Source organism: Solanum lycopersicum, chromosome 1, assembly GCF_036512215.1.
Source record: "Solanum lycopersicum chromosome 1, SLM_r2.1".
NCBI classification, from domain to species: Eukaryota; Viridiplantae; Streptophyta; class Magnoliopsida; order Solanales; family Solanaceae; genus Solanum; species Solanum lycopersicum.
In genome coordinates, this window is record NC_090800.1 from 89,501,614 (window position 1) to 89,514,580 (window position 12,967).

General features: G+C 32.5%; 1 protein-coding gene across 1 annotated transcript; it reads right to left on the bottom strand.

Annotated features, from left to right (window-relative positions):
• Positions 1-446: 446 nt before the first annotated feature.
• LOC101250454 (ubiquitin carboxyl-terminal hydrolase 4) lies at positions 447-5,161 on the bottom strand. Its single transcript, XM_004230517.5, has 6 exons — positions 4,776-5,161; positions 4,200-4,316; positions 3,298-3,396; positions 1,992-2,174; positions 1,302-1,483; positions 447-1,217 (listed from the first exon to the last, which is right to left on the bottom strand). The coding sequence occupies exons 1-6, from the start codon at positions 4,890-4,892 to the stop codon at positions 815-817; spliced, it is 1,101 nt and encodes a 366-aa protein (XP_004230565.1). The 5' UTR covers positions 4,893-5,161; the 3' UTR covers positions 447-814.
• Between the last annotated feature and the right edge of the window lie 7,806 nt (positions 5,162-12,967).

Sequence of the window (12,967 nt, forward strand, 5' to 3'; positions counted from 1 at the left end):
ATTTAGAGAGCTGATCACCTAGTATTTAATTATTGGCATGGTTTCGTGAAAAATATCCATCATATGTTTCGGAATGCACCTTGTGTTATACAGAAGATTTTTCAGTTCATAGATTATCAAGAATACTTCCAAGAAGCGTACTCAGTAGACTCAAGCCATCCAATTACACTTTCTACTGGAGTTGAGAAGTTCATGAAAATTTTCATCTAAGATATCCAGCATAGATAAGAGCCAAGTGGGTTCTCATGATCTAAAAGCACGAATCAAGTAATAGAATAAAAGGAAAACGTGTTACATTAACTTTATACACGCATGGTGTAAGAAAAGGAAAATAATCAAAGAGAAGTGTGTTTAAATTTCACTTTATTCTAGCATAGTAACGATAAGAATGAATCGAGAATTAGAGTAGAAGAGAAGTGTGTTAGATTAACTCTATACAGGGAATGTTGTAAGAAAGAAAAGGAGCAATCAAGCATCAGTCATACTCCATGAATGTGCATCTCAGCACCTCAAAACAAAACAACACAGAAGCAGTGTTTTTCAGATTGAAATTACACAAAGGAGAAACTTGACTTATTCCTGCTTCCTTCTGCCAATGGAGTTCACTGGAAGTTGTTGCAGTTACATAGCTAACAAAACAGTTTCGACATCTAATTAAAGTTTCTATACCAAGATTTACATCTCTTTATTGTTAAAACAAGTCAAAACGCTAGCAACCCCTTGTGTCTCGAACATTGAACCGTAAAGTTAAACACGACAAAAGTTGAGCAGACACATACACCAACAGTTAGGTCTCAACATGTGAGTACTATTTTCAGCTCTTGCTTGCTGCAAGGCTCTCATAAAAGAGGATATAGCCATGATCTGTATTGCTGGAGTACTCTTGAGCTGAGCCAAAAAAGGTCTGAACAGCAGACTCATCAATGATCTCCGCGTTCTCATCATCAAAGAACAACCAGTGGTTGTGGCTTTTCACAAGACTAACATAATGCCCATGGTTTGGCCCACTTCCGACATGAACCACAACAGCAAATAGAGAATACTCAGAATCTGTGTTCTCAGTGGTGTTGCTGAGTTTTAGCTCCAGAGGAAACACAACGCGGTAAGACAATTTTTTGTAACGACCTAATTGTTCCATATACTTGAAGCGCTTCAAATGAATGACCAGGATGTGTGGAGGTTTCTTTATCTTCATCCGTTTTTGTGCTTCTTGCAAGCTAAATTCACAAAAAAAAAAAAAAAAAAAAAAAGTAAATTTATCCACCATAATCATTTAAAAAGGTAAAGGTAAAGGCACTTACCTACAACACTTGTCACAGAAAAATTTGTCCTCTGCATTGAGGGTCTCTGTAGAACTGAAATTTTTTAGGCAGCTTGTAATTGAACTGTTTTGTTCAATATCAAGGCTCAAATCAAAAAATGTCTCATCCCTAGCTGTGACTGTCTCACACCTCAAACATCTTGTTTCATTGGTTAATATACCCTGCGTTTCATATAAAAAAGGAAATCAGTTAAGCAGCCACTAGCTCTAGAAAGTAGTACACCATTTGCAAAATCCTAGGATCCAAAATTTGCATCACAAGTGGAGTGAAGCAAGCACTAATAATTTAAACATATATGAATTTGTCCACTGATAGAAATCCATAAGCATCAGATAGAAACTCAGAAGACCAATATAGGACCTTGACTCTAATCTTTTCAAACAGTACACATTGAATTTTTAGAGAACTTCACATTTTCCTCCTAGTCCTGCTCCAAGCACCTACACTGAGATACAAATCCAAAAATACCCAACATGGAAAAAACCATGACTTTTTTTCTTTTTTTCACATAAAAGTATAAAAGAATTTTATTGACAGAAATTTAAGAGAGATCTTTGATTTCTCCCTTCACTACCTCCTGTGAAGCTGCAATGCCGATGCTAAAACTGACATCCTCAAATTATTTATAGACAAGAAAGATAAACTCCTAAACAAAGTTAGATAGTTTACCTGAAAATTTTTGTGCACCCAGGTAACAAGTGGCTCCTCCTTAACGTCATTCGCATGACCATTGCATGTACCATTTGAGACTTTTTCAGGAGAAGTTGCTGCTGAACTTTTTGCTCCATGTGACTCTTTCTCCAAGATATCAACGAGTTCATTCAACAAGAAGTTCAAAAACTCATGGGCATCCTGAGCAAAAGCATGACCAAAAATCAACTTTATTACAACCTAGATAAAGTAGGAAGTGATTTTGTATGTAGCTGTCCTAATGATTCTGGATAGCAATGGAGTAGAAATCATATCATCGTAATAATTGAACACTTTGCTGCCTAAACCATTGTTCATAGTAGTAAAACCCTTCAGCGTTAAAAAGAATGTTAACTTACCCCTCCGTAATTTTAACAGATATATCTAACCTTTAAGGGTAATATAGGACTTACAACAAAGTTCCTTCCTAACTATATCTTCTTCTCCTCATTATCATTACCAGTGCCATTAGGCACACAAGCATCGCGACACTAACTCTTCTCTTTCATCCTCTTATTTGTTCTTCTCCTCTAGCAACCACCACACATAAACCCTAGTGAAGCTTGTTTTCCACCTCTATGTAAATGATCAGATAAAGAATGCAATAACTTAACAATAAAGCTATGGTGTGGTTTCAGCAGGTAAAGCACAATTTGGGCAAGTAGGAAGGTAAAAACTTCTCTACCCTGTCATGAAACCAGTTTTAAAACACTAAGCACGTAAACCACAAGAAAATACATTGTATCAAGGCATACAGGTCACAGTAGCTTGAAGATGCTCCGGGTTAAATAATAGATGCAGACATGCAGTATAACATTAATGTAACTCAAACGGTTCATGACTTCTGTAAAGCACATAAATGAACTTAGGATCAATATAAGATGTTTCTCTTTTTATTTTTAATCAACGTAACGTATAAGAGGTTTCTCATTTTAAAATGATCTTAGGACTAATTATGCATCTAAAGTAAAAGTGAGCATGGCACATCTCCCAGTTTGGAAATTTTGAGAGTATTCTCTTTCTTGTTTCAGATAATCCTCCTTTCATTCTTCTTATTTTCTTTTAAACAGGTTTCTTGCTATAGGTCACCACTGTGAAGTTATCTTAAAAGATAGTGATGGCTCATTCAAGATTCGCTTGAAGCCTCCAAGAACATCATGGTCAGAAAAACTGATCAAGAAGTGACTTGTCCCTTCATGATCTAACAAAAAAATGATTCTTGCATAGACGTTGAATGGTTTCCACCAAATAGCAAGCATCCATAAATGTATAGAAAAACACGTACCTGATGCATGTAACCTCGGAAAAGTTCATTTTGCTTCCTAACTCTTTGTACAAAGCGCCTTGGAGCTATAACACCTGTTTTCTTCCTCTGTGAACTTATCTGCACGATAAACAATCCGATTTATGTGTCTACAACCTGATGAAAACTCTTGAATAATCATTGTTCAACAGAAAATTCACTCGTACACACCAAAGAAGAAACTGACCTGGTTGAAGGTAAAAAAATCCTAGTTATGGCAAAACCAATTAACAGCACATCCTCATTTTCAGGTCTGAAATAGCTAAAACTCTTCTATGTAGCAACATAACCAAGAGAGAGAGAAACAAAAGTTCAAGGAAAGGGAGTTTGGAAGAGAAAGTTTGAAGTTGTTATATATTTCTTACACTATAATGTTGTCTTTGTTTTCTTATTTTTCTAGAACTTTGGAATTCGGTTAGACTCTTCAGTTAAACAAACACCATCATCCTAGCTCAGCCAATTATAGTGTTTTTGTCTTCTCAATTGAGAAAAGTAAAAATCTTATGCTACTGTCGTCGCTCAATTGAATTTCCTCAGACCAAAATAAGACAATTTTGGAATATGCTCGCTGAACATACTGAACTAGCACTTTATTGGAATTAAGTCGACAATTGTCGAAGTTCTTCTGCTTATTTATCATCCTTTTACATTTTCTCGATTCAATGACACAGAGATAGCTAACATTTAAGGCTAGACTAGCCAAATTCCTCAATTAAGCATGCCACATGGAGGACACCAAACCTTTCTCTAGAATTACTTTTATCAAGTAAGGTAATTACTTTACTGAGAATTATTAAATTCATGTTCAACGTAACAGAATACTCAAATATTCAAAACACCATTCATTAGATAGAAAGCCCACACATTCAGATTGAATCTGCTACCTGTGAGAACAATTCAGCCAGACAAGTTAAGAGATTCTCCTCAGCTTCTGGAGGACCTTTATTATTTGCATAATACTCTAGCAGTTGCTCACGGAAGGGGACACAGAAGTATAAAGCCTGTATCAAAAGAGATAAAAGGATCAATCAATAATCACATCGGATGCAACAATGAAGTGTCCTATTACTCACAACTCACGAATGTAATTTTCATTACTGGACTTTGATTTACCTCAGGACGAATTTCATCTTTGAAATACTAATCAAAACATCAAATTGCAAAACTAAGCATCCAAATAATCCTCATAAAAAAAAGAGTAAACAACAGCAACACAACTAGACAACCTCCATCTTTACCTAGATGAAAATCCAAACTAAACTAATTCATAAAATTATTAAAACCATCAGAATGAAACAAGTCCAAGTAGGTGGGGATCATCGTTATTTAGAAATCTCAACAAAACCCAGATTTTATGAAGTAAAATTATTTTGACCCACAACGCCCCCATCAACTTAAAAAAAAAATATCAAGAATCACAAGATTTAAAGAAGAATAAAGTATGGAAAAGAGTATTAAACCTGCAAGACGCTGTTGCAATAACAAGTGTTGCCAAAATTTTCGAGACCAAAGTATCGTTCACCTTCGGGAAACTGGTCTCCGAGGGCTTTCTCGAGCTTGGAACCCGTCGCACCCATGAGACCATCAACCAAATACCAGTACTCCTCTATTCTGCTTTTACGATTCTCTCTTTTCTTTCGGTCTTCAAATCCAGTAAATCCTCATCACCCACAAAATGGGTAATACAATTTTATAGAGGAAGCAATGGGGGTGACTTTGAATTTTGGATTGTGTTTGGGCTGAATGTGTCATTCATCTCAAAGGCGTGCTTATAGAGGCAGTGCCATCTGGGCTCTATTTTCTCTCTCCACCTTTGACCCAACCTTTCGGCAATTAGGTATAAGATATAATAATTTAACATATAAATATATATATATAATTATTTTATTTTATGTGTTAATTGGAAATATTTGATATTCTTGAGAATATTTATTTATAACTTATTTTATATAAAATAATTAATCGTAGATGACTTACTTCTAATTAATAGATTACATAGAGTATATTTGAATTGTCTTTTGATTTATAACTTATAAATTTAACATAAGTGAGAAATTTTTAACTTATGACTTATATATAATATTTTAGATTAAAATTAAGAGCTTAAAATATTTCTAGATTTTACTCAAACACTATAAAAATGGTAAGAGGATGTTTTTACTTAAAACACTCAAAATAAGTTATTCAAATAGGCTCTAAAGATCAATTATTGTGAATAAACGTTTATATTAATTATTTTTTAGAATATGTAATTAAAAAAGTGATTTTGTAAGTAATTTAAATAGATATTACGAATTGAAGTAATAAGAAGAACATCAGAATAGCATTAATAATATATTGGTGGAGAAAATTGGATATTAATAAATAGTACTTATTTAATTTTGATGGATGGGGAAATTCGTAAAGTTGGTTAGCAGTTTGTTTATTTGTTTTTTTTTTTTTTAATTTTAAACATGAAAACATAAACTTTAATTATTCTTTTCGAAGCTTACTAGTCAATCTCCATATTTCGAGGCTAGTGAGTTTCACTTTCTTCCCTAATATGTAGGTAGAACTCCACTTTTAGTGAAGTTATTTTTTGACTTTATAAAACCAACTTAATTAATAGATTATTTAAGTAAGAATAAAAAGATATATTTTGGTGATCAAATAGGAAGAAGAGGTGACAATGAGAACAATTTTTTATTTAAGAAAAAGTACACTTTGGTGATTAGTGATAGCCCTTTGCATTAATTATTTGGCAAATAAATAATTAGACAAGAAGTCAATAAAGATTTGGTGCAATGCATCTTTTAGAAAAGGTTTCAGAAATCTAATATATTCTCAATCCCATGATGTCAAGTTCTTTTGATTTAATTTATTATTTAAAACTATATATTTTTTTCATATGCTAAATCATTTACTGTGGCTATATGTGTCATGATCTTCTATGAGGAAAATAAACAAAGGATATAGATAAGATTTGCTTCTACGTGCATTGCACAATAATTAAGAAAAATTGGAATATGACAAATATCGCTTCTACGTTGTGCTACGTATAGATTCAATCACTATTACTTAAAATTCGTAATTTTTATTTATGATATTTTTAACTTTTTTAAAATAATAACTTTTGTTTTTAATAATCTCATATAAACGTTAGAAATCAAAGGTAATTTATGGAATAGATAGCCAGGTATTACTAGGTGGAAGAAGTCTCCTAATTGACTGATGCTTACGCAGATTTAATCGGGTAATCAGGGCTGACTCAATAACGTTAGGAGTTTAAAGTAAAATTTAAGAGAGATCTTCTAATATTTTTTTATTATTATATATACTTTTATTAAAATCTACTTTTCTACGTAGATGGAAGAAGTCTCCTATTTTAGATGTGAACTTATTAGGTACTATTTTATAATCAATTGTTTTAATAATTCATTTCAAATGGTGATATAGCTAAAGAATATTTAATCAATTTTAATTTCAAAACAATTTTTTTCGGTTGAGATAACGGTACAAGGTACTATTAACATTATTCCATGATTGAAAAAGAATCAAGTCTTTTTATTTGATTAAGTATTTTAGTTAGATCATTATTTTCTACTTCTATTATTTTTCTTAATATTTTTTTTTAAAAAAAAAACCTAAACCATGAATATCAAAATAATTATTACATGTTAAAGAAAGTTCAAGGTTAACACAATATATTTTAAATTCTCATCATCTAATGATATCAATATTTTGTCACTAAATAAGAAATTAAAAATATTTTCATATGCTTCAATTGGTTCGAATATATTTTGAAGGGAAAAAAATAGTTTGGTCTACCCTACATATATAAAGCAATAAACACTAAAAGATTGTTCAAGGGAATTTGTGATTTCACTATTCATATTTCTTTCAATTGTCTCTTACGAAATTCAAGTTTATTTTCATTTGAAATGCAATTTTCTTAGCAGAAATCATCACTCATAATACATATAATTCAAATTTAAAAAATAACATATATAAATAATTATTTTTAAAAATTGAAACCCAAAATATATGAGAACCCAAACAATGGCTCTAGTGGCCTAGGGGTTAAAAAAGACGGTGCTGCTGGTGACCTGTGGCATGAAATGTCAAGCTTCACCCAATAAGTCAAGCTGCTAACTTAGATGGGAAGTACACAGTTCAAACATATATGTTGACGCTCAATATTTTGTTTATTCTTATTTCTTACTTAAAAAGTATTACCTTATATATAATTAGAAGAAAAAAAAGTCTAAAAACTTTTAAAACTAAGCCAATCTGGGTGATAGCGCAAGGAGAAATTAAGGCATACGACAGTCTTAAAATGAAAAAAAAAAAAGGTAATAATTAACTATCATCTTTAGTTTTTACTTTTTAAATTTTACAAAACTCCTACCTTTTATGACTTCGATATCATTGCTTATCCACCATATCCTTTGTACAAATTAATATAAGAAGTGGATTTTTCGATATCATTGCTTATCCACCATATCCTTTGTACAAATTAATATAAAAAGTGGATTTATGGTTAGATGACCATTATTATAAAATTAATGTTCAATGCTTGTTTTAAAACCAGTGCAAGTATATGTTAGATTCTCTATAAAGGAACCAGTACAAGTATATTGTTAAAAATGGACATATATATATATATATATATATATATATATATATATATATTCACTTACCTATTTGATAAACTAAACTTAAAAAATGTTAAGTGAATAAAACTTTTTGAAAATACTGTAAAATTCACATTTGTACAAAATATATATTTTTGAAATATCAACGTTCATTATGTTAAATTAATAAGATTAAAGGCTAGAGGCGAACTGAATACAAAAAATATTTACAAAATAAATTGTTAACTTCGTATTTGAAAAACTATAACAATATAATTGTAACTTCGCATCTTAATACAAAATAAAATATAAAGATTGAATATATAAACTAACTAAAAGTATATTAATAACGTAGATTATAAATATTATTTTTTAGCTATAAATAAAATAAAATTATATATATATATATATAATTTTTAAAATAAAATATATAAAAATTGAAAACTATAAACAAACTAAAAATATATCAATAAAGTAGATTATATGTAAATAATTTTTTTATTTATAAATAAAATAAATTGTGTGTGTGGGTGCGTATGTGTGTGAGTGTGTGTGCGCGCGCGCGTGTGTGTATGTGCGCGCGTATGCGTGTGTGTGTGTGTTTGGTATGATAATTCTAATACAAAACCAAATCAAGAGTTGTCGGATTTTTTTTTTCAATAACAAAACCACAAATCGATTTTTTCGATTTGATTTAGTTCGTCAATTCGGTTTGACTTTATGATTTCGCTTGTACACCCTACTATTAACTACCAACTGCCACTCTGATTAAGATAAAAGTTGAACTCATCGCTAGCCCCTAAAGTTGGCATCAACTTTCACTTAAACACTCCAACTTACCTTTGTTCATTTTAAACACTTTATAATATGTCCCACTGTGTCATTTCGACAATTATTTAATAATCAACAAAAATTTAAAAATATGTGTGATCCACTCACCGATGACATGACATGCCGGCAAATTATGAGAAGACATGTGTAAATTTGGTTTAAAAAATAAAAAATTTTATAAGAAAAAGAAAGAAAAATCATTTAAACTTCTATTTTAAAAACATTTCAATAAGAAAAAACTTTATTTTCTAGGATTCATTTTATTGACTCGTGATATCTAATTTTTTCACCGGAAAGTAGAGTTCCGTCAGAAAAATTGAGGAGATTTAAATCCAATTTTTTTTTAATGACGTCCCATATTTTTTTTATCACTAATAATTAAATTCTATATAAAATATGTTTTGGTAGAAGAGAGGAAGCAAGATAGTAACAGAAATGGTGAATCTCCATCTTTTCAGCTGAGATAGTAATGTTAATTTTTAGATTTTTTTTTAAAAGATAGTTTTTGTAAGTTGTTTCCGATTAATTTATGCTTCTTCTTTAATCTTTTTCAATGAGTATGATTCTTTTTGTTTTACTCAAAATCAAAATACATAATGATGGTGAAATGAAGGAGAAAGAGGGAAGAAGATAAAGTGAAAAAATAATTTTATTTTCATAAAAAAATATTTTTCACACGATTAAAATCAGTGCAACCCACGCACTTTGAGAATTCAATAAAAAGTGTCAATATAACACAATGTGACATGACACGAGGTGTCCAAGATGAACAAAGCTTAGTTAAGATATCTAAGCAAAAATTGATGCCAATGAGTTCAGCCTAATATAAAATCTAATGAATGTACTAAGAATTGATCATGCTTCAGGGCCTTGATAGATGACTGCAATTGTTCCTGATTTTGCTCAGAAAAAATGGTACTTTCTTGGAGTACACGAATCCTCTGTAAAAGCAATCATTTGACATTGTTGAAACAAATTTGGTATGGATAATGAAATTTTACGCTTGAAAACAGAAGTGATCAAATCTTATACATAATCATCCATCTTGATGCAAGAAGTCGTTGGAGCCGGGGCCAAAGAGGGAGCCATGTGCGGTGGTGGAACCATATCATCAACTGGGAATGGAGCTACATGAATTGGTGAAGAAGCCATATGCGATGGCGGAACTGCATTATCAACGGGAGATGGAGATGGAGACAGGTGAGTTGGTGGTGATGTTTTTTTTGGGTTATGACGCCCCCCAACCATCCGATTGAAGGTACATGATGATGACACCGCAACCACAGCGCCACACAAAAATTGAAGAAGTACCAAACAACTCCTTGTTATTTTCTGCTTTGGGTTCGATTGCAATGACATTAACAATGCCTAAGAGAAACACACATAAAAATGTGTGATAGAATATGATAGAATCGATAATTCATGTTTTGATGATAGACAAGAAGCACAAATAATCAGTAGCAAATGTACGCAGCAAAAGAAGCCAAGCTAGAGTCCAAGATCGAGTAAAATGGGTCAGCCAAGTAATCAAGAAAATAGAGTTATTTGTCAAAGCCAAAAATAATATATTAAAGGTATAAGTTGATACAAATAAGGAAAACCTTAAATATATTATTAAGGAAGGAAGTTGTATATAATAAGGATTGTACTTTAAAAGGGAATCCTAGTTTAACAATAACTTCCTTACCTTAAGGCAAAAGGAACTCTATAAGAAGAAGAAGACGCTGATGAAAAATTCCATGACTTCACGCAGAGAACAAGAGAAAATTATTCATCAAACTGAGGTCTTCAAGATTGATAGATTTGTTACGTTTAAAACGTTCTTGAGTGAGAAGGTTTTTAACGTGTAGAATTGTTGTCTTGTTTTTGTTCTTAATTGTAGTTTACAGTTTATTGTACAAAGGGTGGGTTTGGCTCTTTGTAGGGTTGAGTGTTAGTAAGAGTTGTAACAAAAGGTGGGTTTGGCCTTTTGGAGAGATCGATTGGAGTCAATCGAGGGAGTAGTAGAGATAAGGCTTTTGATTATTGAGTTGTAATCACAAAATCTTATAGTTAAATTAATAAAACGAGGTTTTTCCTTCCTTGAGTGAGGAAGGTTTTTAATTTAATAAGTGTTTGTGTCTTTACTCTGTCTTTACTTAAAAGCAACTTACACGAACCTGGTTCGTGTTCTGGGGTAAGGTTTCTTCAATTGGTATCAGAGCAGGTCTTTTCGTTAAAAGATTCACACCTTGAAAAGACTCAATGGCAGCACCACCTACCCCACAAGAGGGAGCTTCACAAACACGACCACCACTGTTCAATGGCAAATATTATGGATGGTGGAAAAATCGTATGATGGACCATCTTATTGGCGAAAACCCTGATCTATGGGGAGTAATTCTAGATGGCCCAACCATACCTATGAAAACTGCAACTGATGGAATCACCAAAATCCCAAAGGAAAGAAAAGAATGGAATGTTGAAGACAAGCTTGCAATTCAAAACAATGCCAAAGCCAAGAAAATTCTGATATGTGGCATAGGACCAGACGAATACAATCGAATCTCGCCATGTCAAGATGCCAAAGCCATATGGGAAACATTGCAAACAGCTCATGAGGGAACAACGCAAGTCAAGAAGTCTAAAATTGATAACTTGAACAGGCAATATGAGCTGTTCAGGATGGCAGAAGGGGAGACTATTCAAGACATGCACACCAGGTTCACCTCCATCATTAATGAGATGTATTCTTTAGGAGAAATAGTGCCTAACGGAAAGGCAGTAAGGAAACTCTTGAGTGTCCTTCCTGAAACTTGGGAAAGCAAAGTCGAGGCTATCACTGAAGCCCGCGACCTAGACTCACTGGGAATGAATGAGTTAATTGGTAATCTCATCACATACGAACTTAAGAAAAACCAAGAAAAGGAAATTGGAGGAAAAAGAAAGGAAAGGAACCTAGTTCTAAAGGCTACTGCATCAGATGATTTTGAAGATGAAAATATTGCCCTCATAACTAAAAGGTTCACTAGAATGCTAAAGAGAGGGCAGACCTTTCAAAAGAAAGTTTTTCAAAAACCATTTGAAAACACTAAAGACCAGGTTTGTCACAAATGTGGGAGCCCAGATCACTTCATCAAATTCTGTCCACTTTGGGCCTTAGAGCAGAAAAAGGTAAACTTTGAGAAGGGGAAAGACATCAAAAAGGATAAGTTTGTCCCCTCAAACAGAAGAATGACAACTCAAGAGGCAGATATGTCAATGAAGAAGGCCTTTGCAGCAATGGGGAATTCATCTGATGAAGAGTCTGAGGGTGATGAGACAGAAAACCAGTCTCTTCTTGCACTAGAACAAGAAGATAATTATGACTTTCTTGCCCTTGTAGCAGTGGAAACCAAGGAAGAAAAGGAAACCTGCAGATCACAAGAAACCATACTAGCACTCATGGCTGGATCATATTCTGAAGATGATGAAGAAGATGACAATCAAAGCAAGGTAAGTTTTCATCACATCAAAGTAAATATTGAATCATATTCTAAAAAGGAACTAGAGTCCTTATTGAGTACTCTTATAGATGCATATCAGTCTGTCAATTCTGAAAGAAAACAAGTGATGGAGAACTATGCATCTTTAAGAGAAGTCAATGACAATCTTGAGAAACACAATCACTTTCTTCAAAATAAATTAAAAGAACAAATTAAAATCTCAGAGTTAAGTCACAAGGGCAAAAATTCTGCTAGTGAACTTCAATTAGCTCTAGAAGAAAAACTAAAATTGTTAACCATAAAATATCAAGCTTTAACAGAAAGGAATAGGTTGTTACAAGAAAATCTTGATCATACCAAACTGGATCTGGAAAGAAATCTTAGATGGACCAGGTCTTCTGAAATTTTAACTCAGATTCAAGAAAAGCAAACCACTAGTCGAAGTGGGATAGGTTTTAAAAAACAGAATAATCTTGTGTCACACACTATTCACATGTCTAAAAGTTTATGCACTCATTGTGGAAACTCAGGTCATTTAAAGAATCAATGTAAAACTTTATTTGAGGCTTTTCAGAAAAATGTTAAGTTCACCAAAAAGGAAAAGACTGATACGGCTAAGAACCTGGTTCGAAATAAAAATGCTCCAAATAAAAGGTTTTCTTATTTGCCTTTATGGGCTAGAAGAAATCTTATTTATTCTTTTACTCACATAAAGGGGCCCAAGCTAATCTGGGTTCCCAAGAC